The following is a 26,342-nucleotide window of genomic DNA, read 5'->3' as shown; positions in this document are numbered from 1 at the left end:
GATTATTCTGAGCAAGAAGAAGAATCCATCGGCATTGAACATGCTCAAACCATTCAAAGCTTTATACACTTCTATCAGATCACCTCACCAGTGCCTAGTCTCAAGACACTGTAATTTGAAAAACTTAAGCCTTTCTTCGTAAGAGTAACCCTTTGTTCCATTCACTAATCTTGTTGCCCTTCTCTGTACTCGTTCCAGCAGCTCTACATCCTTCTTGAAATGAGGCCTCTAGACCTGTATACAGTACTCAAGGTGTGGCCTGATCATTGCCTTATACAAGGGAATAATCACCTCCTTATCCCTGCTAGAAAAATTCCTGTATATCATTGACAAGACACCATGAGCTAATCTTGCAGCCCGTCTGCACTGCTCAGAGAACTTCATATCTGCCTGCACAATTACACCAGGTCATTTTCATTCTCTATCACTGTCAGTGTAGTACCACAGAGTTGATACGTTGCTCTGGGGTTACTGTTTCCCATATGTAGTACTTTACATTTGTCAATGTTAAACTTCATTTGCCACCTCTCAGCCCATCTGCTCAACCTTTCCAGATCCTGTTGCAGCAGCATAGCGTAAGTTGTGTCATTAACAACCCTGCCAACCTTTGTATCGTCTGCAAACTTGGACATTAAGCTTGATATACCATCATCAATATCATTTATAAATACAGAAAACAACAATGGACCCAACACTGAACCCTGAGGAACTCCACTAATAACATTAGTCCACGATGAGCAGTGTCCATTGATTACCACTCTCTGTCTTCTCCCCCTCAACCATTCCTTTATCCATAGCAGCAATGTACCTCCAATGCTACACTGCTCCAATTTGTGCAGCAGTATCAAAAGCCTTCCTAAGATCCAAATATATAATATCAAAGTTATTCCCTGCATCCAGTTCTTTTGTGACTGCATCATAGTATCCAATCAAATTGGTCAGGCAAGACTTTCCCTTAACAAAACCATGCTGTGGCCAAGCTATAACTGAAGTCTTGTCTAGATGATCGTGCAGTGTTTCTTTAACCAGTGCCTCCATTAATTTTCCTGGAACAGAAGTTAAACTCACAGGTCTATAATTACTTTTGTCAGCCTTTTGATCCTCCTTTGTGAATTGCGGTCACATTTGCACATCTCCCCTGAGTCCAAATAAGCTCTCATAATTATGGCTAAGGGTTTGCTTTCTTCCTTTGCTGCCTCCTTTAATATAACTGGATAGATCCCATCCACCTCGGGTGCTTTTTTATGTTTATCCTCAACAGTTTCTCCTCCACTTTACTCTCAGTTATTACAAAATCATCTAGCTCACTGCCAGAGTTTACTTCACCTCTGGCATTTCCCTTCCTGAATAACTCCTCATGTGTGAATGTAGATGCAAAATACTCGTTTAGTTTGTTAGCCACCTGAGCAGGATCCTCGACTGTTGAACCATCAATATCCAATAAACCAATCTGATTCATCCCTTTCCTTCTAGAGTTTACATAGGTAAAAAACTCTTTTCTGTTTTTCTTTGCATCCTTTGCTAAGGATTTTTCATAATCTGCCTTTGCCTGCCTAATCTCCTTTGTGACTTGGTTACAGACCAGCTTATTTCTATCATAGGCTTCCATGTCACCCATTAATTTATATGTATCCCATGCATTTTTCTTCTCTGCCATATGTTCATTAGTTCGTCATTAATTCAGCTGACAGTCGATCAGGAAGTCCCACAACTGGCAAACCCAAGAATTTTAACCTGACACAATCCCAAAGTCTGACTCGAGGAATCACCTACCTGAAGGCTAAGGATAAAGACACCACAAATCTGGCAGAGTACAGATCAATCACCTGTCTCCCAACGATGTACAAGATCCTGACCAGCTGCATAACTAAGATGTTAGACTACTTGGAGAGTCAGAACATCATGGCCAAGCAGCAGAAGGGATGTAAGGCAACCTGTACACCTATATCAACTACTGCAAGGTCTTCGACTCCATGCCCCATAGCTGGCTGATAGAGACTCTGAAGATCTACAAAGTCAACCTGACACTGATACACTTCCCAGAAGCAACCATGGTGAAATGGACGACCACCATCAAGGTCAAAAACACCATGAACAGATCAATTCTCATCAGAAGTGGAATCTTCCAAGGAGATGCTCCGGGTCCAGTACGGTTCTGTCTGGCACTGAACCCACTGTCCATCATGCTCAATAACAGTAGGTACAGATATACCCTAAAAGATGGGAGGAAGAACCTGTGTACCTTCTCTCACCTAATGTACATGGATGACATCAAATTCTATGCCCCAACCAAGAATCAACTCCACCAGCTACTTTGGATCACCAAAGAGTTCAGTACTGACATCGGGATGTAATTTGGCCTAGACAAATGCAACACCCATGGAATCAAGAACATCCCGATGTCAGTGCTTGCTAAAATCAAAGCTGAATGGTGGGAACATGGTCATTGCCATTAACACTTGCACAGTCCCAATCCCTTCAAGATCACAGATTCACCAACACCGAGCTGGAGGAGACAGTAATAGTAATAGCTATACAGTGCAAGGAAGTGAGGCTTTTGCTGCACTGTCCAAAAAAAAAAAAGCAAATAGGTAAGAAAATACAAATTATTTGATTCCTTCCTCACATAGGTAACTATCCAGTTGACCTTTGAATTTATTCAAACTGTCAGCCTCAATGTTACCTGTGAAGGCAACCTATTCAGCGATCAGTGACTTGCTAGTTAAAAGAAAACTTCCTACAATCTAGTTTAAACCTCTTTCCCTGTAATTTGAATTTATGCCCACAAGTTCTGGAATTCTATATAACAGTGAAAATTCCATCTTTGTTCATTTTACTAACCCCTCTGAGTCTTATAAACCCCAATCAGGTCTCCCCTGAGGTGCCCGATTGCCAAGCTCTGTAGCCCACATTTCGGAGTCTTTCCTCATACGTGGTCACCCATTTGCCGATCTCTTTGGATCCTTTCAAGAAGCTTGATGTCTTTTTTCAAATGAAGTCTCCATACTTGAACATAGTATTCCAAATGTGGTCTTACCAGCGTGACTATGACCTCCATATCTCTACAGGATGATGTTTGATAAATCATCGATAGAACACCATGGGCTTTCCTGGCTGCCTGTTTACGCTGCTCAGTACACTTCATATCTGCCCATATTATAACTCCCAGCTCCCATTTTTTCTCTACTATTTTGAATTCAACCCCACCAAATGTGTAATTTATTTTTGGGTTGCTATTCGCCAAGTATAAGACCTTGCATTTTGCTGCATTAAAACATAGCCCTTTTTCGGATCATTCTTGCAGCCTGTTCAAGTTATCCTGAAGGAGCGATGCTTGGTACTGATCATTAACTACTCTACCAATATTTACATCATCTGCAAATTTTGACATCAAGCCTTCTGTCCCATTGTTCATGTCATTTTTGGAAATCGGAAACACCAGTGGTCTAAGAACTGATCCCTGGGGGACCCCAACTTCTGACTTTACACAAGTCTGAAGAATATCCATTAATCATAGGCCTCTACCCTGCAGCCACCCAGCTTATACATTAACTAGATTAATTTCAACAAGGATAACGATGACCAAGAGCCATGAACACTACCCATAGATGGCCATCAAGAGACTGATCATAGCCTGGAAAGGAGGAGGGGGGCTGACTGACCTCCTGAACAAGAGAAGGCAATTAAGAACCTGCAGAATTATTTCCAGGAAAACACAGTACCAATCTACCAAGCCATAAGATATACAAATGGCTCACAACACTCAATCTTAACAACAAGGAGACTCCACTCACACAGAGAGAACAAACAAAGATAGAAAGATGGGTGAAGAAGGTGCATTGTGGCAAACAGTATGATGATCTCCATCAAAACTACATAGACTGCTTCCAACTCATGAAAGTGAAGCTCTTCCCTGGAGGATTCATACTCACCATCTAAAACCAGGTAATTGACACCAGGGCCCTGGAATGACACATTTCGACGATGCCACCTGGCCGCAGAAACAATCCAGCACATCACTGATGGATGCCTGGTGATCACTCAAACACAGTACACTCACAGATGCAATCAGGTGGCCAGGATCAGCAGCTAGCATAAAAATACCAGTTGATCAAAGAAAGTGTACCATGTTACAGGTATGAGCCTCAGGCTGCATTAGAGATCCCCTAAAAGATTCACAAACTATACTGGGACTGTTCCATAATACCGGACAAGACGATCCCACACAACAGACCAGACATAACCCTCATCGACAAGAAGGAAAGGACTACCTACCTGATCGTCATAATGGTGTTCAACACCAGCAATCTCCATTCAGAAAACGTATGAGTAAAAGATCAGTAGGTATACAAACCTAAGAGAGGAAGTCAAAGAAATGTGGCATATGAAACAGGTAATGACCTTCCCGATCATCGTGTTAACCATGGCATGGTGCCAAAGAGCCTCCATAAGAACATGGCAGCAAAAAAGGCCTTCCAGAGTACACTTATATGGAACTCCAGAAAGCTGCAATTCTGAACACCTGTGGGATAATAAGAGAGTTCCTTGACCAACAGTGTTAATAACAGTAACCAGACACAAATAACCACCCCATCCACTTGGTACCCTTCACAAGGTGGAAAAATCCCACAAAGGGAAAACAGTATAATAAAAATATTTAGTTGGTGATATATCCAAGCTTTTATCATAAAAACTTGGATTTATCACCTCATGAAAACTGAGCAGAATACTTCCATCAGAAATTTTAACTAATTTGTTAATAATGCATACATTTTAAGTAAAACAGCTGCAATTGGTTCATATATAACTTGATATAAGCTGCCAGCATTTTGACCCATTTCATATTTTGAATAGTTTGCAATTTTGAATAGCTGCTGTTTGGGTGTGTAGGCATTTAAATCCCATCAGCATTTTGATCCTGTTGCTATTTTGAAGTGTGAGTGCTTTGGCTGTTAGCATTTTGATTTTTGGTATTTTGATTATCACTAATTTGAACTAGAAGAGATGGCTAGTTACTTCATTTCACTAAACTTAGAGAATCAGAGTTTGGAGCAATGAGCTGCACAGGCAAACCTATATTTCCTTTACACTAAGGGAGCTGTGTATGTTTAAAAACAGAGACAAAGCCACACCATTAGTTGGCATAGTACAGGGCACACTTTAACTGGACTGTAGATCATTGGAAATTGATTCTTTGGAGCGATATGTCATGATCTTCAAGGGCATGTAGCATGACTCAAACTTGTAGTGAATGCCTGGAAAACACTTGCTACCTGAGTGTGTTCAAACTGTAAATTTGAGAAGATGAATTATTATGATATGGAATGTTTCTTATAGTATGAACTAGGTCCACTGTTTTCAGTGCATGGAACCATGAATGCTGCATACCATAGTGATGTTTTAGACAATTTGTATGTTATACATTATGAAAAATTTATGGAAGTGGCTCTTATAACTCCATGTCACAGAGAAAAGATTGCAAATGTGTGGCTTGAAGAAAATAACATTGAAATATTAGTGACCAGTGTGGAATGCTATCCCAACCCAATTTGAATACCCTTGGGATGAATTGAAATTCAGAATTAGGGAATGGCAAAAATGGTCCTCTTCTGATAGTGGAGCTAAAGAATGATTTAAAGGAGAAAAGGAGATTTAAAGAGCAGAATTATAAAGGAGAATAGTAGAGCAGAATATTATCAATTTTTACCAGAAGTTAATCAAAAGGTCTTCCAAAATGCACTGAAGTCGTCATTACAGCCAAAGGTGGGCCAACACTAATTTCTTTGAATAAATACTTTGTCCATAACTACAGGTGTTCCATGGCTCTTGGTAGAATAGTGTATTTTATCTCCAGTTCATCTCACATAGTTGCAGTGCCCAAATATTCACTCCTTACGGATAATACTTTTTTCTTCTGTAAAGATTAAGATTATCTCTGGAATACATAGTAGTCTAGTTAAGAGGTCTGGCTTAAATTGTATTTTTTTTTTTTTTTTTTTTTCAGAATCAAGTTTGATTCTACATAAGTGATTCAGAAAATAATGTAAACTGTACTAAGTAGCGCTGTAGGAATAGCAAGAATAAACAAACTTTATATTTAATATAGTGTCTAGTCAATATTTTTTTATAATTAGTGCCATAAATGTTATGCATGTTGGTGAAACCTCCTTGAAAAGGATGCATTTCATCACATCAAGTATTTTTAATAAGAATTGTTAATTTGACTGGCCAGACCTCTTGTCTGTACATTGTGTTTAGCAAAATGCATGATTTGTTGCATTTGTTCATGCACTAATATGAAAAATTGATTTGTACAGGGGGTATTCAGATGGAGAGTCAATCACAAGGCAGTATACACCTTTCAGTCCATTAGATGTCACTGGTTACTTTGATGTTTTAATAAAGGTAAATACTTTAATTTCTAGCACCCTGTGTAGAATTTTATATTAACACATTACTCGCCATGTGAGACAGCATTTGTACTCTAATTTTTTAAGCAGCAGTAGGCCATGTGACAAAACATATGCTTCATACACACATATAGCTCAAATTTTAATGACATTATGGCAATTAATGTGTTAATATGCATTTTAATCACATTTAACCAAAATCATTTACTTCTTAAATGATTGTTTATTTTTAGAGCATATAATTTTGTGAATCTTATCATTTTTAAGAGTCAAAGTGGTACTGGAAGAATTGATAAGATAAATGATTACGTTGCTCTATTAACCTGTCAGGAAGTATGTGGATGTGGGACAGTAATCCTCCCCAAAAAACTGGTCTAAAATCACTTACTGTTGAAGAATATTGTTTCATATTATGGAATGAATGGTTATTTGTGCTGATATTTTCGTTATCTATTACAGAAAGATTGATATAGCATTGTATATTTTAAAATTCTGCTTCCATAGTGTGGGTATCTTTCAGACAAGTTCTTAAGATGTCACATGAACTTTTTGTCCCATTATTTGGACAAAGTTTCTGTTCTCGTTCTCTAAATGATTTACGGGCTAGAAAGAACCTGTTAAAGTTTAAGCTGTTTAATTTTTTTTTTTTTTTTTTTTTCTGTATTAAATTTGCAGTTCTCTGTTACTAACTCAGCTGTTTATCGGAAGAATTTGAAGACTCAACATCCAGAATCTGTTGGTCTTATGAAAATGTCAATAGCATTAAAGTATTCTCCCCTTTGATGGGCGGCGCATTATAGCCTCAGTCGCTGATGTGCCAATAAAACCCAAATCAGATCAAAAATCCCCTTTGATGGTATAGCAGTTTGAATACCGCCAAAGACTGAAAGAATTCTTAAAGGCCTCTTCAATTGGGCTGTAATTAGCTAGTGTCAGGCAGAAGGAATAGGAGTTGGTGGTTACACACACACACACACACACACACACACACACACACACACACACACACACACACACACACACACACACACACACACACACACACACACACACACACACACACACAAATTATTTGGAGTTTTATAAAAAGCACATGTAAGCCAATATGAATTTGACTCACTGTGACCAGTCTAATTGCTATAGAATTTCAAGACTACCAACCAACCACCCTCATCCCTCCCCAAAATGGGGATCTCTGATAACTAACTCAGCCATGTACAGGTCAAGAGTTTAAGATGCAATGTACAGAATATATTAGTTGTATGAAAGTATCAATAGCAGTAATAATGGTATAAAGCAGTTTCAATACCATCAAAGATTGGAGGAATTCTATAAGGCCTGTAGTGTTGGGCTGTATTTAAACAGTGTCATGCAGAAGAATCCTAATCCTTTAGAGTCACTGGATAAGCCATCCAGCTAAAAAAAAAAAAAAAAACCCTCTGAATTAAGAATAGTACTAACATTAGCTTCAGTACCTATCTTTGGCATATAAAATATTTTATTGTGAATAAAGATAGTTAATTAGAAATTTACATCAACAAATACCAGCTATGCTACCACATCATTGAAAAAAAAAAATTATTTTTGTGGTTTGTCTTTAACAGTGAAGCGTGCAACCCACATTATAGTCATTACAGAGCTTGATTGATGCGCGCGCACGTCCATAGTCCCAACACTAATTCTGGAACTTTCAGTTGAGATCAAACCTCACAGAATGAACAGTAAGCTCTTTTATGTTCTCTGAATGAGTGGTTAAGGTGTGAATATTGAAATGAGATTCATTTTGAATTTGTATAAAATAAGTTGATTATTCAATAAGACATTGAACATTTTGAAAGTATGATAAATATATATAACTCAGAGGTCTTCAACCCATGGATTACCATATGGCCCAAAAGGCTATTCTGTGAGGCCTGCTGTTCAAAGTCCAATGTTAAAGCATACAAAGGTCCCTTGGCTTCTAATGGATTTTAATAGCAGCTCTCAGCCTTAAGAGGCTGAAGGTATAAATGTTATTAATATAAATTATCACATGACTTGTAATCAAATTACAAATGTTTCAATTATTGTCAGTGAGTAAACAGAATGGAAGTAAGAATATACAGGTCAGTAAATTGAGGAACATCTTGTTCTATATATTTTGCAGACTTTGGAATGCTGCTAATAAATAATGCTTTGTGAGTTCCAAGTACTGATGGATAGCTTTCAGCATTCATCATCTTGCAAATGCACTACTTTTAAACAAAAAACACTTTAAGGCTATTCTGTTATGTTTTAAAATATAAGATAGTGGGTGGTCTCAGTTTGCAGATCTCTGACAATTTGTGTATAATGAAGCAATTTTATTCAAGTTGCCATGTGCTATAAAGAATGTGCATGCTGTTCTATAAACAGCTGATACAACTGTAACTCAGACTATGTAGCCCAATTAAAATTAACATGAACACTATAGCTAAAATTAAAATTTTCAGTGTCATAAATTGTAAAACAAATTGAAACCACATCACAATACGAAAATTCAAAAATATTCAGTGGAAATTGTTTTAACAATGCTGGAGCTTGCTGTTGTATTAATTTCGTGCATGCGTGAGTGCGTAGAAATGTGTTCACAGGCTGATTTTTGTATTGTGCAGGCTGAAAACCTGAAATAATTCATAGAGGAAATCCATACTCCCTCTTCCTGAGATCATCTAACTAGACTCAGTTGAAGAGGACTTTGAAATTTTTCCAGTTGCAGCATAGTAGCTTTTGACAATTTGATATTGTTTCTTAACTAAATTTTTCTAATGTGACAACCTCTTAACTTTTTCAGTGGTACATACAGCGTAGAGCTATGATATTCATGTTGGCTCTGGGCATATGTAGATCTGTTTTGAAAGTTGCTTCATACATTATGTTCCCTATATGTTATAGACCTGTTGATCTCAGTTGTACGATTTGGGCTTACAAAAATCAAAACTGAAGAATTTCTGTGGAGTTCAGATTCAGAATAAAATGAAGAAATACATAACCGGATGTAGAGGATATAAGCGATAACAGGTTTTTTATTTACAGATATTTTATATAACTTTTTTTTTTTATTCTGATTTAATTTTTGATAATAATTTTATTGTAATGTTGGACAATAATGTCAAACTAACACATTAATATTTTAAAGTGTTTATGTTTAAAGCATTTATTAAAAGTTTTAATTTTTAAAAAATCCAAACTAGATTCACTCCACACAGCCTGCCACTGTGAAATTTCACTGTGTGGAAACCCCCCCCCCCTCCCATGCACAACTGTGTGGAAAACATACTGCTGAAAGGATTACATACATAAACACAATGCAGGACGACCATATGATATTATGGTAATGTCTGGAAGTGGTTAAAATTTGCATTGACCAATGTATTATCTGCCCTTTCTTCTTCTTGCATGCACTCTCCATCAGCAAGACTAGCACTGTGGCATGAACGATTGAAAGACAGGGCAGATGTGGACTCATCTCTTTGTTAGTTGTACAGGTGAAACCCGTTATAATGCAATGCTCGAGGTCCAAAGAATCACATCACAATATAAGCAGAATTGCATTAGAAAATTCTAGCCATTTGGCTGGTGGCGGCACGTGTTTGGGCTGTTTTGAAAGAGAGAGCGGGAATTATAGAAGCCAATTCAGAAGAACAGTGCCCATGGAAGTATCTGTAGAAGAGGCATGCAGCAGAAACAGTACATCTATGAGACAGCGAGTGGAGAGACTCTGTTAGAGATGAATCATTAATTAACCTAACTGCCCTCTTCTGAATGGAATCAAGAAGCCTGAGAGAGGTTTTGGGGGCACCACCCCAGATGTGGGAACAATATTCCACAGAAGGGCGGATTTGCAATTTATACAGAGTGAGCAGCTGTTTGGAAGAAAAGTAACGCCGAGAGCGAAAGAGAGAACCAAGTTTTTTAGATGCAGAGGAAGCAATATTTGTAATGTGCTTGTGCCAAGAGAGATTAGAAGTCAGGGTAATCCCCAAAAGAGATATATCATTTTGCCTAGAAATCGGAGTGTCACTAAAGATAAGCATAGGAGCAGAAGAATCCTTTTTAGCATTAGCATTAGCATTAGTAGAGGCATTTGATGCAAGAAAGCAAGCTTATGCAGCATCAACCAAAAAAAAAAAAAAAAAAAAAAACCCACTTCCACTTCACCCCTCTGTTCGTTCAAAATACCTGTCCAGCTGAGCCTTAAACTTATTTAGGCTATCAACCTCCACCACAAGGGATGGAAGTCTGTTCCACCACCCAACCACCCGCTGGCTAAAGGCAAATTTCCGCACGTCTATCCTACATCTGTCTTTCCTCAATTTGAATTTATGCCCTCTCAGGTGATTTTTCTGAGCTAGAGGAAGAATCCCATCAGCATTCAGCATGCTTAAACCATTCAAGGTTTATACACCTCTATCAGATCACCTCGCTGGTGCCTAGTCTCCAGACACTGTAATTTGCAAAACTTAAGCCTTTCTTTGTAAGAGCACCCCTTTGTTCCATTCACTAATCTTGTTGCCCTTCTCTGTACTCGTTCCAGCAGCTCTACATCCTTCTTGAAATGAGGCCTCCAGACCTGTATACAGTACTCTAGGTGTGGCCTGACCATCGCCTTATACAATGGAATAATCACCTCCTTATCCCTGCTGGAAAAATTCCTGTATATCATTGACAATAGTCCATGAGCTACTCTTGCAGCCCGTCTGCACTGCTCAGAGAACTTCATATCTGCCTGCACAACCACCCCCAAGTCCCTTTCATTCTCTACCACTGTCAGTGTAGTACCACAGAGTTGATACGTTGCTCTGGGGTTGCTGTTTCCCCATGTGTAGTACTTTACATTTGTCAATGTTAAACTTCATTTGCCACCTCTCAGCCCATCTGCTCAACCTTTCCAGATCCTGTTGCAGCAGCAGAGTGTCAGTAGTGTCCTTGACAACCCTGCCAACCTTTGTATCGTCTGCAAACTTGGACATTAAGCCCGATATACCATCATCAATATCATTTATAAATACAGAAAACAATAATGGTCCCAACACTGAGCCCTGAGGGACTCCACTAATAACATCAGTCCACGATGAGCAGTGTCCATTGATTACCACTCTCTGTCTTCTCCCCCTCAACCACCCCTTTATCCATAGCAGCAATTTGCCTCCAATGTCACACTGCTCCAATTTGTGTAGCAGTCTTCCATGTGCAACAGTATCAAAAGCCTTTCTAAGATCCAAGTATATAATATCAAAGTTATTCCCTGCATCCAGTTCTTTTGTGACTGCATCATAGTATCCAATCAAGTTGGTCAGGCAAGACCTCCCCTTAACAAAACCATGCTGTGTCTGAGATATAAGCGAGATATAAGCGAATTTTGCGAGATATAAGACAAGACTGAGTTTTAGAAGGCTTGAAATCAACTAAGTTGTCTTTGCCCCACTGGAGAATTACCTGAAGATTGGCATTTAAGGAATTGGTAGCAGATTTTCGAGAAGTTGAAGCTGATTGAGCAGGACAAGGTTTCTCAAAATGGAAAGTGGAATGCAATGTGCTATCATCGGCAAAACTATGGATAGGATTTCCAGTTAATGGAAGAAGGTCATTAATATACAAGAGGAAAAGAGTGGGAGAAAGAACTGAACCTTGGGGACACCGGCATTAGTGGAGAAGTTAGAAGACAGAGAGCCATCTACCATCACCTTCAGTGAGCGTTCAGAGAGAAAACTCTATAACCAATTACTAAAAACAGTTGGCAAACCATAAGATGGAAGCTTGTTTAGAAGACCTTTATGCCAAACACGATCAAAAGCCTTTGAGATGTCAAGAGCAACTACTTGTGTTTCACCAAACCTTTCCATTGAATTAGTCCATAAATGGGTAACATAAGCCAGAATATCACCAGTGGATCGACATTGACGGAATCCATATTGGTGATCGTTGATCCGATGGAAGGTTTCTAGGTAGTTTAAGAGTTGGTGGTTAATTGATTTCTCCATTACTTTAGAAAGAGTAGAAGTAATTGAATGGGACGATAATTGGATGGGAGGGATTTGTCACCCTTTTTAGGAACTGGCTGGATATGAGCAAATTTCCAAGCAGAAGGAAAAACACCTTTGGAATAAGAAAGTGAAAAAAAGGCAGCAAAGAATAGGAGTAAGTTCAGGAGCACAGGTTTTGAGAACAAGTGGAGAAATACCATCAGGACCTGGAGCTTTCTTAGCATCAAGATTCATCAAAATCCTTCTGATATCCTTTTGACGGAAGACCACAGGAGGCATTGAATGGAGCGTGTTGGGAATGGTGGGAGGTGTTTTACCAAGATCATTAATATATGAGCTGGAAGAAAAATGGGATGTTAGCAGGTCAGCTTTATCCTTGGCTTGAAGTGACAACAGAACCATCTGGTTTGGACAAAGGTGGGAGCAGAGATGGGCAAAAGTTGCGGCCAATAGCTTTGGCAAGAGACCAGAATGTTCGGCTACCATTAGGGCAAGAAGCAAGTTTTCTACTTTTAGCCTGTTCAAACTCTACTTTGTACTGATTAATAACTGCTTTACAATTGTTGCGAGCTTTGGTGTAGGCAGAAAATGACACTGAAGAATTAGAAACAAGCCAATTACGATATGCAACATTCTTCTATTGGACAGCCTTAGCACATTTATTGGAAAACCAAGATTTAGATAAAGGACGAGATTTTAAAGTGGAGTGTGGGATAAAGGATTCCATTCCTGTAAGAATAATTTCACTGACACGATCTGAGCAAACGTTGACATCAGAAGTTTTGAAACAGTAATCCGACCAAGGAAAAGAAGAAAAGAAGTCTCGCAGGTCATCACATTTTGCACTTTTGTAATGCCAAACAACACGAGGTTGGGAATAGCCATGAGATAAAGGTTCCATTGGAGAAGAGACAATCACCAAGTTGTGAACTGAAGTGCCTAAAGGACCTCTCACTTTGACCATGTACTTAGAAGGATTGTTTGTGAGAAAAAGATCAAGCGTATTGGCTGTATGATTAAGATTGTCCGGTATTCTTGTAGGTAAATGAACAATCTGTGTTAGGTCATTAGTAATTGCAAAAGCCTCAGCATCTCGACCCGCTGGGTCGGTGTGACTAGAAAACGGAAGCCAACTGGAGTTGTGAAAATTAAAATCACCAAGGAAAATTACCTCACTGTTAGGAAAGTTGGACTGGAGAAAGTCAAGTTGCAAAGAGAGGAAGTCAAAGAGCTCCAAGTGATTAGTGGAGTTGGGAGAACGGTAGAGACAACAGATGAATTTGACACAGTGAGGTAGAGAGATTTTAAGCCAGAGAAGATCAAAGAGAGGAGATTCCAAATTGCCAAGTCTCTGGACATATGCACAAGTACCACCTTTGAGGCGAAAGGAATCATACAGCGAATAATTAGGGCATGTGAGATGAGCAGTAGTTGAATCAACCGATAACTGAGATTCTGTCAGAAAAAGTACATGGGGTTTGGCAGACTGCAAGTCGAAATGGACATCGTTGAGATTAGAATTGAGACCACGTATATTTGTGAAATGAATTAGGAAGTGCTTGGGAGGTTTAGATCTTTTCGCAGATAAGCTTGCTCTATTAGTTTGACAAATCATGGTATATTCAATAGTAAGAAAAAGTGGGTGGGACGTGCCATATGAAGTAATGAAATTTTTGGATATGGCGTACACGTGGTAAGAATATACCCAGATCCTTGACATAACGTGGCCTCGACAATGCTCCCCGCATACACACTACTCGGACTCCCTCCAGTCACTATCTGGCAGAGTAGAGGTAGCAAGATTATACACTAGCTGATCCGGAAGCCTCCTAGAGTTATCAATAGGTTCGGTCCAGTGTGCTAACTGGCGGCCGGCCTGCGAACACCGTTCTAGAGCTTTACCCTCGAAATGTAAGGAATATTGGATCTCGCCACGACATTCATCAATTGTAGCAACTTGCCCTTAATGCCATAGTGCTCCAATTTGTACAGTAGTCTTCCATGTGCAATAGTATCTAAAGCTTTCCTGAAATCCAAGTATGTGATATCAACATAAACATGATAAACGCACACCTTCCGTCACAAAATCAAATCAGTACTCACAAAAACTGCTTTTCCACATGCTTGTGTTGACTGCTATGTTCATGTTTTGAAATGAACAAACGGTCAAAAATTCAGGAGGAAAAGAAACACATAATGCACTCCATTACATGCCCGTAATAGATCATTACCAGCACGAAACAAAAAAAGGATTGTGCCTTGTATGCAAATGACTTCTGTGATTTTACATGCATACAGTGAACTTTCTAAAAAAATGCTGTATATTATTATTATTACAAAGAAGCCTGAGGCTTATGCTACACCAGCCAAAAAAAAAAAATTTGAGTTACCGAGAGATTGAGAGAGAAAGAGACCGAGAAAGAGAAGAATGATGATATCCAGCTCAGGACCCTGGGTGTGCCAAGCCCATACTCACCAGATGTGAGCCCCTGGGGTAATATATATTTAAACACTTTTCAGTAAAGTGTTACAAGTCGTTTATTATTGTTCTTATGGAAATCAAAGTATAATGCAAAATGTAGATTCGCGTTAAACTGAAAATAATGCAATTAAACTGAAAATAACGCCAATTAAACTGAAAATATTGCCACAGGAATCCAAAATGTTGATCTTCAGTGACTAAAAACATGTTTCAATTGGCAAAAAATGGGAGCGTTACATTATAAGGGGAAATTGTGTTTTTACGGATTTCAGCTGTATAAACTGGTACAGATGTGAATTGTTTCCAGCCAGCACCAAACTTAGATCTTTTTCATAATCAATAATAATGAAAGTGTGGGGATTCAGGCTGTGCCCCTTGTGCCATATATAATGCAATTTCAGTTCAGCTTTGCTGAACTGAAATCAACATTACATATGACATTGAAGTGGTTCCCCAGATGATCCCCAAGATATCTTTTTTGCTTATTGTTGAGGGAAAAAGTTTTTATAATTATAGGTATTTCAATTTTTCTGTGAAGTTCTGTAAGATTTTCTCCTTTCAGCTTTATCACAAAGGGAGAATGTCTCGGTACATAAATAGTTGGACTTTGAGTCTACAAGCAGAATGGAGGGGACCATTCGGAAAGTTTACTTATATACCAAACACTGTATGTATGTAATAATGTATTTATGTATTATTCATTTAAAATGAAAAGTAAGTAAAAAAAATGGTATAATGTATTTATAGGATTAAATCCCATTTTTAATGGGGAAGGAATTTGCAAATTGCAGCCCTCTGATGTTAAAACTTGTTTTCTAATAGTCTGCAAGATGACATCAAAACTATAAGAATAGCATTGTAATAAATTTCAAAAAAGGCTCTATTTATCTGCACTTCTTGATGTTTTCCTTATAAATTTGGGTATACTGATTCAGAGATTAAGATCTTAGATTTTGTATAGCATCAATGGTTTGCCCAAAAATGAAAGAAGAGTAAATATGCAATACTATATTGGATTTATTAACAATGTTTAAATTCTGCACAGAATAAGAGTATTAATTTTTTCTATAAGTTAAAAAAAATCAACAAATTAAAAAATAAAATTAAAAAGTAAAATGTAAAAGGTTAAAAAAATCCCTAAAAACATACATTTGGACATTTTTGTTTTTTTAAAAAATGTGATCATCCTGAACAAAAAACAGATATTGTTACCCATCATAGGTTTGGCTTCACCATCATTGGTACCTCTTCTCCATTTACTGGATGTCTTGGGGGAATTTCACCCTGTGCTCTTTAGTAACATCACCCAGATCTGGTATGAAAATATTCACGTCAGAGCAAGTAATAGCACTTGCTCTGACGTAACAAGTAATAGAATTGCTATTCTGCTTCCCCTTTTTCTGTAATTTTCACTTATAATTTATCTTGTGGTGCCATTCACTACAAGAGGAAATGAGTGCTAGGCATTTTGCTCAGCATAAGTTAAGATGTGCCAACATCTGTTTAACTTGTGGACCAATAAATGTGCCACCTTTCACTTTCACATCAGACAGTTTTGGAAACACAGATTGTGGGCTTCAAGGTTGTCACCTTGAGGGCTAATCTTTAACAAATTGTTTGACAGGTCTCATCGTGATATAGGGTTGTGAAGCAAGGCTGTTTCTTGGAACCAAGGGATTGTTTTACTATATTTGTGCTCTGTGCTGCAGCTCAATTCTGAATGACCGTTCTCTTGACCAGTAGTGCTGATCTACTGCCTTGCTGTTGCACAGGCAGAGAAAGTAAGAAGGCTTAGTGAAACTAACTTGAAAACCCAAAAGAAACCACCAGCATCTTGAAGTCCCCACCGACTTCAGTACCATTTATACTGGCCATATTTGATCTTCTCTAACACATGGTTCACATTTTTGTAGTTTTCTTTAATATGAATAGAAATCAATGAATACATTCCCATTATGAAGCAACACAGCTTTCAAACTTTTATTGAACTATCTCTCAAAAGACACCTCTTCTGGATTGTGACTAATGCCAATTTCTTCATAAAATCTGAACAAGGAGGAGGAGAGAGCCAGATGTTTATCAAACTCTAACAGGGAGTTAAATGATTTTGTAATAACTGAGAGAAAAGTGAAGGAGAAATTGTTGAAGTTAAACATAAAGGCACCTGGGTTGGATGAGATCTATCCAGTTATATTAAAGGAGGCAGTAAAGGAAGTAAACAAACCATTAGCGATAATTATGAGAGCATCCTTAGAGTCAGGGGGCTGGAGATGTGCAAATGTATCTCCAATTCATGAAGGGGGATCAAAGGTTGATGACACAAGTAATTACAGACCTGTTAGTTTGACTTCTGTTCCAGAGAAAATAATCGAGACACTGGTTAAAGAATCATTGCAGGATCGTTTAGACAAGACTGCAGCAATAATTCAAAACAGCATGGGTTTGTTAAGGGGAAATCTTGTCTGACCAATTTGATCGGATACTATGATGTGGTCACAAAGGAACTGGATGCAAAAAATAATTTTGATATCATATACTTGGATTCTGGGAAAGCTTTTGATACCGTTGCACATTGAAGACTACTATACAAATTGGAGCAGTATGGCATTAAGGGGAAGTTGCTACAATGGATAAAAGGATGGTTGAGTGGGAGAAGACAGAGTGGTGGTTAATGTGTACTGCTCTACGTGGACTAATGTTATTAGTGGTGTCCCTCAGGGTTCGGTGTTGGGCCCATTGTTGTTTTTATATTTATGAATGATATTGATGAAGGTATATCAAGCTTAATGTCAAAGTTTGCAGATGATACAAAGGTTGGCAGGGTTGTTAATGACAGCATGTGCTGCAACAGGATCTGGAAAAGTTGGTAGATGGGCTGAGAAGTGGCAACTGAAGTTTAACATTTACAAATGCAAAGTACTGCATATGGGTATCAGTAACCCCAGAAAAATGACCAACTATGTGGTGTTACACCCAAGGTAGTGGAAAATGAAAGAGACCTTGGGATAATTGTGCAGTGCTGCCAGAGTAGCCTGTCTGCACTGCACAATTAGTCATGGGGTCTTGTCAGTGATATACAGAAATTTTGAAAGCAGGGATAAGGAGGTGATTATCCCCTTGTATTAGGCAATGGTCAGGCCACACCTTGAGTACTGCATACAGGTCTGGAAGCCTCATTTTAGGAAGTATGTAGAGTTGCTAGAATGAGTACAGAGAAGGGAACAAGACTGGTGAAGGGAACAAAGGGGCACTCTTATGAAGAAAGGCTTAAGTTCTGCAAATTGCAGCTTCTGGAGACTAGGCACCTGTGAGGTGATCTGATTGAGATGTATAAGACCCTGAATGGATTGAGCAGGCTTAATGCTGATGGGATTCTTCCTCTTGCTCAGATTACAAACCTGAGGGGGCATAGATTCAAACTGAGGAATGACATTTGTAGAAAAATGTGTGTAAGTTTGCCTTTAGCCAGAGAGTAGTTGATTGCTGGAACAAACTTCCATCTGTTGTTGTGGAAGTTGATAGCTTAAATAAATTCAAGGCAGAACTAGACAAAAATTTGGAATGAATGGATCAATGAAATGGGAAGGGTTTTTTTTTGGTTGATGTTTTATAAGCTTGCTTTCTTGCATCATGTGCTTCTACCAATGCTAAAGATCAAAACAGTAGCACAAGGATTCTGCAATGGTGCAATTATGCATAAAGTGACATGACTCTATATATGGAAGTTTTCAGCTAGGATCCAGTAGATTCTACACTTTTAAACAAGATTTCACGAGCTCTGCATTGGATTTAGTCAGACAAAAGTACCTTGAGAAGTTCAATTCTTGCAGATTAGGAAAATTTGGTGCTTTTCTTGATCAGTTATCCTGTTCACAGATTTGTGATTCAATTCAGATGACTACTGTGGAAGGTAGATTGAAAATTGATAGATCTTTGTTGCGTGGCATTGAAGTAATAGAGGATGGTATTAGTTGTCGCAAATGATGCGTGGATGGCAAGCTTATACAACACTGTCAAAAAAAAAAAACCATCTGATCCATACATTCCCAATAATTTGTCTAAAATTTCCTTAAATTTATTCATTCTTCCTTTCAGCAATCATTTTGTGTCTGGTTGAAAGCAACTTCTCCACATCTATTCTGCCACCATCCTTTTTTCAGTTTAAGTTTTTATATTCCTATCCTTACTCTAACTCTGACAACACAATTTGTGTGTGTTGTCAGAGATAGAGTAAAGATGCCTTCAGTATTTAGTTTACTCAACCCATTTAAAGCCTTAAACACTTAATCAGGTCTCCTTGCAGGTGCCTAGTTTCCAGGTGCTGCAATTTGCAGAACTGAGGTGCAGAACTCCTTGGTAATAGCCCCATTTTGTGTCTCTGACTAATCTTGTTGCTCTTCTCTGCACCTGTCCGCAACAGTTCCATGTCCTTCCTAAAATGAGGCTTCCAAACCTGTACGTAGTGCACAAGGTGTGGCCTTACCATTGCCTTATACAATGGGATAATCACCTTGTCTTTACTGGAAAATTTCCTATATATCATTGACAGATCCCCACGGGCTGTTCTAACAGCCTGTCTGAACTGCTCAGAGAACTTCATGCCAGAATGGACAGTTACCTCTAGTTTTTTTTTTTGTTCTCCATGACTTTGAGCATAGTACCACCCAACTAGTATGTTAATTTGGGATTGCTGCTACCTGTATATAGTATCTCACATTTATCAATGTTAAACCTCAGTTGCCACTTTAGGGCACCTCCATAGCCAGGTGGGCAGGAGCAGCAGTGCGTAGCACACACTTCTTGATTAGATCAGGGTTCGAGCCTGTGAGCCACCAAATATGGAGGATGCGGAAAGGTCAGGGAATGACCACCACATATCCCGGGAGCAATATGGCCTTAGTTGCTAATGCTCCTAAAAACCAAATAACACAACAACAACAACAACAAGTTGCCACTTCTCAGCTCATCTGACTAGTTTTTCTAGGTCTTATTGCAGTAGTATGCCTTGATTCTTGTCCTTAATTGCCCTGTTAACCTTGTGTATCATCTACACACTTAGCCATTAAACCTGGATATGCTTTCATTACTATCATTAATAAATATTGAAAACAGTAAGGTGCCCCAGCACTGAAACATGAGGGATTCCACTAATAACATTAGTCCAAGAAGAGCAGTGACCACTAATAACAACTCCATCTTCTACAGCTCAACCATCCTTTTATCCAAAACTATAACTTGCTCCTAATGCCACACTGCTCCATATAGCAGGCTGAAAAGTGAGGTACAGTCAGTCCTCGTATAGCACGATAGTTGTGTTCCTAGAAACCCTTGTGCAAGGCAAAATCGAGCAATATAAACAACAGGCCCTATGGGAAAAATGGGGTTAGGTGCTGACCACCCAAGATTGAACACACATTTGTAACCAAAACATTAAGAAACACAATAAATAATCGTAATAAAATACGTAAGTATTTTAGTATGACTACTACATAATAAAATATTTCTACTGCTTTTGCTTCTATCGTAAGCAGACTTGTTTTTTGTTTGATTTTTCTATCCAAACAGATGACAGCCGTTCCATCTCATCCAATTCTTTGTGTTTTAATCTAATGGATTTTAATTACACTTTGAGTTGTTCCTGCTATGAAAGTTGTTTTATTTTCTCTGCATTCTTTATAATTCTCGGCGTTGCCTCATTTAGGTCATGAAATGAAAGACCATGTGATATCGCACGTGCTACGTGCGATATCACATGGTCTTTCATTTCGCTCAAAGCATTTCACAATTTCATATTTTTTCTCTATCGACAGAGGCGGACTGGCCATAAGCCTCACGTGGGAAACCCCAGTGGGCCGGAGGTGATTTTGGCCATAAACGCTAGTATGAGGCCACTACAAATTTTCCCGGGTAAGAATTTTTGACTCAGTCTGCCTCTGTTTATCGATATTGCTTTTCTTTTTCTCTCTGAATCTGTAGTGTCTTCACCAGGACGCTTCCTTTTCACACCTTTTAAGTATTTTACCCATTTTTAGGAAATAAAGCACAATTACAAAATGAGGAGGCACGCTTGATACACATAAACAAAGCTGCGTGCGTGTAGCAACTGAATAAACAACACCGAAGGCAGAGAGACACACTATGAACACCTCACTAGCTCACATTTTACTAAAGCACATTTCTGGGGGTTACTACCATTAAACAATTTCCAGTTGCGTTTCTGCTAGTGGAATCTGTTATAAACTGGTAGTAAACTCGATCTAATTGCATTTGCGATAATACTGATAGCTGGAATTGTGTGGGTTTTTATGCTATTATGGTGAAATATGTTTCCCCTTCACTTATATAAAAAACAAATACATTTTCAGAATCTTCTCTTCATTCCTATCATGTTGTGTTCAGTTGGAGTGATTCCGCGTTCGACTGCCATTTCTTGTAAACACAAAGGCGAATCATGCATAAGCAAATTCGGTTCGTGTTATATATGATATCGTTCCCCTATTTATAAATCGTGTATGATCGAATTTGTGTCGTGTAAACACGTGTTATTCGAGGACTGACTGTACTGGAAATTGCAAGGCCTGCTGGAAGTCTTCGTAATACAAGAAAATACATGGGTTGTGTTAGGGTTACAAAAAGCAAAAATGGGTACATGTATACTTGCTTGTACACTGATTCTAGGAGTATAGTAAACAAAGTTGATGAATTTGAAGTACTAGCTAAGTCAATAAATGCAGATATTATTATAAACATAAGTGTAATGTGTACAAGAAGTTCAGGCAAGATAGGCTTTGGGAGGGGAGAGGGGATGCTTTTGGTCAAGAAATACCTAGAATCTAAGGCAGTGCACACGAGAATAGAGTCTGGTTTCGGACCAAATTGCTGATGTATATGGTGAACAACTACACAGAGAGGTAGAGTTCCAGTAATCATTCCAATCCATAGGATTAGAATGATTATTGTTGGGATATCAGAGGTGTGGTGTCACACAGATATAAGGAATGCAGCACTGGAATTTGAGGAGTACAATGCAGGAAGGATAGACAGGAAAGGAGGGGTTATGCTATTAGTTAAGAAACATAAAATCCAAGGAAATACATCCAGTTGACATTGCTGAACTGTGCAGTTTCGAGTCAGTTTGTTGTGACATAAGCACCATACCATATTTCAAGCTATTCCTAACTGGTCACCTGGGCCGAAGCCCATCTACCAATATTTCATAACTGTTTATTTGTTACAATTCTTAGGTCGATCAACCTTAACAAAAACAACAATTACAAAGTCTAACTTGACTTATGGCAACAATTAAGAGAGCACAACCTTTAGCCTCGCGGGGGAGACGGCATCTCCGCCCCCCTCACGAGTTTCCGTCCCCACCGCGAGGAGGTAGGTTGCCCTATCTAGCAAAAACATTGTCTGACACCTCTCAGACTAAATAATAAAACAAATTTCATTCAATACAATTGATCTTACTAATTTACTCACAATCATTGCAAACACACACCTGTCCGGTTCCTGCAGACCCCAACACTGACGCCACTGTGACTGACGACCCCAGTCACTGCTGGGAGAAGTCTTTTCCAATTACTGGGAGAGGAGAAGCCCCCCGCATGACACCGCTAATCCTATTCTGTACGTCTCTTTAGGGTATCAACCGCTTTTAAGTATTCTGGACATATTCGGTTATTAGCTTCATGCTCAGAAGGCATCCTCCTCCTCCAACAATTTACACACTTTGGAGCTTCTGCTCTCTGCGTACAAGACTTGAATGTATGTCCACTCCCAGCACAGTGACTGCAGAACTCGCCTGCGTCACAGTGCCGGGCCACATGGCCATACGCCATACATTTGTAACATTGTGTTGGAGTCCACAATTCCCGGACACGGTGCGAACTCCAATTTAAAAATACTCTAGAACATTTCAACAAGTATCTTCGTATACGTGGGGAGACCTCCACCACTACGTTATATCCTGAGGAATTCCTTGCTTTATTCTTTGCTAGTATTTTTATTTCAGAGAGCACCTGATCCTTATTGTCAAATCCATCTACCAAATTCCTTTCCCATAGTTCGTTATTAAAGGACTCACGATCTACATCCGAACTAACGTCAAAAATAACCAATCTGGGAAGTCGGCGAAGGGGCCTTTCTACCTCCATTCCGAACTTCTGCACTTCAGTGCATTCTTCAATTTTCTTAACGTCCAGCTCAGATGCAGTTTCAATCATGACCCTCTTGTTTCGTATGGGACGGACTGACACCACCTTGACATTAGTTAGAACCGGTGCAACTCGTGCCATTAACTCGGTCTTTACTTGGTCACTGGTGTTATATCTCTCCGCATTAGCCTTCACTATAACTGATTTATTCTTGGATCTAATCTCACTTGCACTCGCCGCCTCAACATATGATCTTGGTTCAGGAACTTGTTCTATGACATAAGCACCGGAAGATCAAAATTGAGAGTAGGAGTGTGTTATAGGCCTAATGACTCTGAAGATTATAGTAAACAATTATACAGGGAAATAGTGAGCCAGTAAATCAGAGTGTCTTATAATGGGATTTTAATTTCCCGGATATTGACTGGAATTTGTGGGTTGGTCACTCACACACTAGCAAGGCTTTTGTGGATTTATTGAATGATTGTTTTCCAGAACAGCATGTTTGAGGGGCAACCAGAGGGAGTAATACTCTGAATCTGATTATCAGCAGTTATTATCTATGCATTAAGAAAATGCAGATAAAGGAACCACTAGGTGGCAGTGATCGGTGTACTGATGGGGATTTACTTAAAGATGTAATTACCATCAAGAGTAAAGGAAAGGGTTTTTGCTTTCATAAGGGTGACTACAGTGGTCTCAGACAATTTTTAAATTCTATACAATGGGACCAACTGAAGATTTTACCAACAGCAAATTCAAAATGGGAAGCAATCTTGGAAGCTACTAGGCTTTTCATACTAAGAAATAGTGTTCAGGGTTTAGGCTTAAATGGATGTCAGATGAACTAATGAGACTTGTGGCAGAGAAGAAAAATGCATAGGATACGTATAAATTATCAGGCAACACAGAAGACCGTGGTAGATATAAGTTAGTCTGTAATCAAATCATAAAGAAGGCAAGTGAAGGCAGATTACAATAAATCTTTGGCAAAGGATGCAAAGAGGAACAGCAAAGACTTCTTTAGTTAATTAAACACTAGAATTGGATGAATCAGATTGGTCTACTTTGATACACATGGTTTGAATGTTGGTGACCCTGCACAAGTTGCTGACAAAATGAATGTCTATTTTGCATCTACATTCACACATGAGGAATTCTTTATCACTGGACTTTGAAACATATGGAAGGTGTTTATTTTGTTGATTTGATATATATTACAAGTTATACATCCTCCTACATAATTTATATGTCGTTGAATAAATAGTGTTTTTTTTTCCCCCACAAATAGGAAGTGGTTTTTATACTTAACATTAAAATTTCCTGAATATACAGGGCACAGCTGTAACTAAAATTTGAGATTACACATACAGAATACATAGCTGCCAACTGTGGATTTATGATGGAGAATCCATCTTTTGGACTTGTTTTTACCCTTCTCGATCTTGCAAAAATAGAAAGGAAAAAAAATAACAATGTTTTGATCCCTTCTAGATCTCACAAAAATACTTTACTATAGGGACTAGTATGGTAATGTTATTAAGACTTATGAAAGATGCTTAATAAGAACTATGTTAAGTTTGGAATTTTTAAAAGTTTTGTGAATTGGTGCTTATTTTTGTTAATGAATTTCTATCAGATGTGTTAGTCTGTACAGTCTATATTGCATGGGGTGGAATTTGGAGCATGAGAAACAGCATCATTCTCTTTTAATGTGTGACTGCAATGTTTCATCATACTTGTGTGGCATGAGAGCGATTATAATGTTGTTTAGTAAGATTTCAAAGAACTACATAAAATTTCAGATGAAATATATGCAAGATTTTTCACATATTGTCAAATCTGGGAAAGGTAACACTTTTGCTTTGTATGCTCTATATACAGAGTGTCTCCTAAATATTGGTACAAACATTTAGGGGAGGTAGGTAACATCTAAAGGAATGTGAATCGCATAGGAACCCATAACTGGAAATGTCACGGGAAAATAGTAGCAGAGGCACAAGAAACAGAAATGACACAAGACAGTAATTAGTGGCAAACATTTATTTGACATAATATTAACAATGGAGTATGAGATGTTACAACAGATGCTCGAAGGTTCCACCACGAGACACGATGCATGCGTGACACCGACACAGCAATGGATTGGCGGACACGGTCGAACACACCTGGAGTTTCTTTGACAGTAGCAGCAGCGCAGACGAGTCTCGCCACGAGATCCATTTCCGTCTCCACGGGCGATTCATACACAATAGATTGAGGGCCCCCACAGAAAGAAATCAAGGCTCGATAAATCAGGTGAGCTTGGGTGCCAGGCAACGGGTCCACCATGGGCAATCCATTGACGCCCAAAACGCCTGTTCAAATGGTCACGAACACACCTTCCATAATGGGCAGGCGCCCCGTCATTCATGTTGAAACCAAATGTTATGTCTCACATTTGTTGGAACATCGTCAAGTAACCCTGGTAGAACTTGTTCAAGAAAGATCCGATATTTAGCAGAGTTCATGCGGGATGGTAACAGGTATAGGCCGACTAAGCAGTCACCGACCATACTTGCCCACACATTTATTGCGAAGCGATGTTGTGCCGCATGGGGATGCATACCATGTGGGTTGTCGTGAGCCCACACGTGCATTGTGCTGATCGAATAAGCCTTCCCGAGTGAAATAAGCCTCATCCATGACCAAAACATAGGCTGGAAAATTCAAGTCTTGAACACTTTCTTGGAGAAACCACTGCACAAAAGTCACACGTGCAGGATGATCTTGGGGGAGCAGTAACTGAACCCTTGGGAGATGAAAGGGGTGTAAGGAATCGTCGTGCCAGACATGCTGTACACTGCAACGAGACACTCCTAAGGCAGAGGCAACGGCACATGTGCTGGTAGTAGGATTATTCTGGACAGCATTCAACACACTTTCTTCCATGGCGGGAGTTCACATCGAACGTGGTCTGCCCGCACTACTCCTGTTACCTCTAAATGACCCATAATCGCCCAAATTTTGATGCACATGCACAAACAAACGGTGGTTTGGTACATGTCTGTCTGGGAAGCATTATCCATAAATTCGTTGAGTGGCTCGTCCATTGTCCTCTGCTAATCCATACACTAGGTGCATGTCTGTCAGCTCACAGTTCGTATATCGATGCATGCTCTTCGTGCGGCGACTACTGCTTGAATGAGTAAACCAAAAATTTTCCCTCTCGCAAACTGATGAACAGCACCGTGTACCGATTTACGGTGATGTTTCCAGTTATGGGTTCCTATGTGATTCACATTCCTTT

At 39.0% G+C, this 26,342-nt stretch overlaps 1 protein-coding gene across 1 annotated transcript in view; it reads left to right on the top strand.

Annotated features, from left to right (window-relative positions):
• LOC150088096 (NADH-cytochrome b5 reductase-like) overlaps positions 1-26,342 on the top strand; it is a 190,621-nt gene that overhangs the window by 31,411 nt on the left and 132,868 nt on the right. Inside the window, exons 4-5 of the mRNA XM_090370016.1 lie at positions 6,318-6,405; positions 15,460-15,564. Of these exons, the coding sequence (XP_090226142.1) occupies positions 6,318-6,405; positions 15,460-15,564 (193 nt within the window). The remainder of the gene's footprint in view (positions 1-6,317; positions 6,406-15,459; positions 15,565-26,342) is intronic.

The sequence above is a fragment of the Mastigoproctus giganteus genome, chromosome 3 (genome assembly GCF_048544385.1).
Source record: "Mastigoproctus giganteus isolate SK-2022 chromosome 3, ASM4854438v1, whole genome shotgun sequence".
NCBI lineage: Eukaryota > Metazoa > Arthropoda > Arachnida > Uropygi > Thelyphonidae > Mastigoproctus > Mastigoproctus giganteus.
This window is presented reverse-complemented; position numbering and strand designations above follow the sequence as displayed.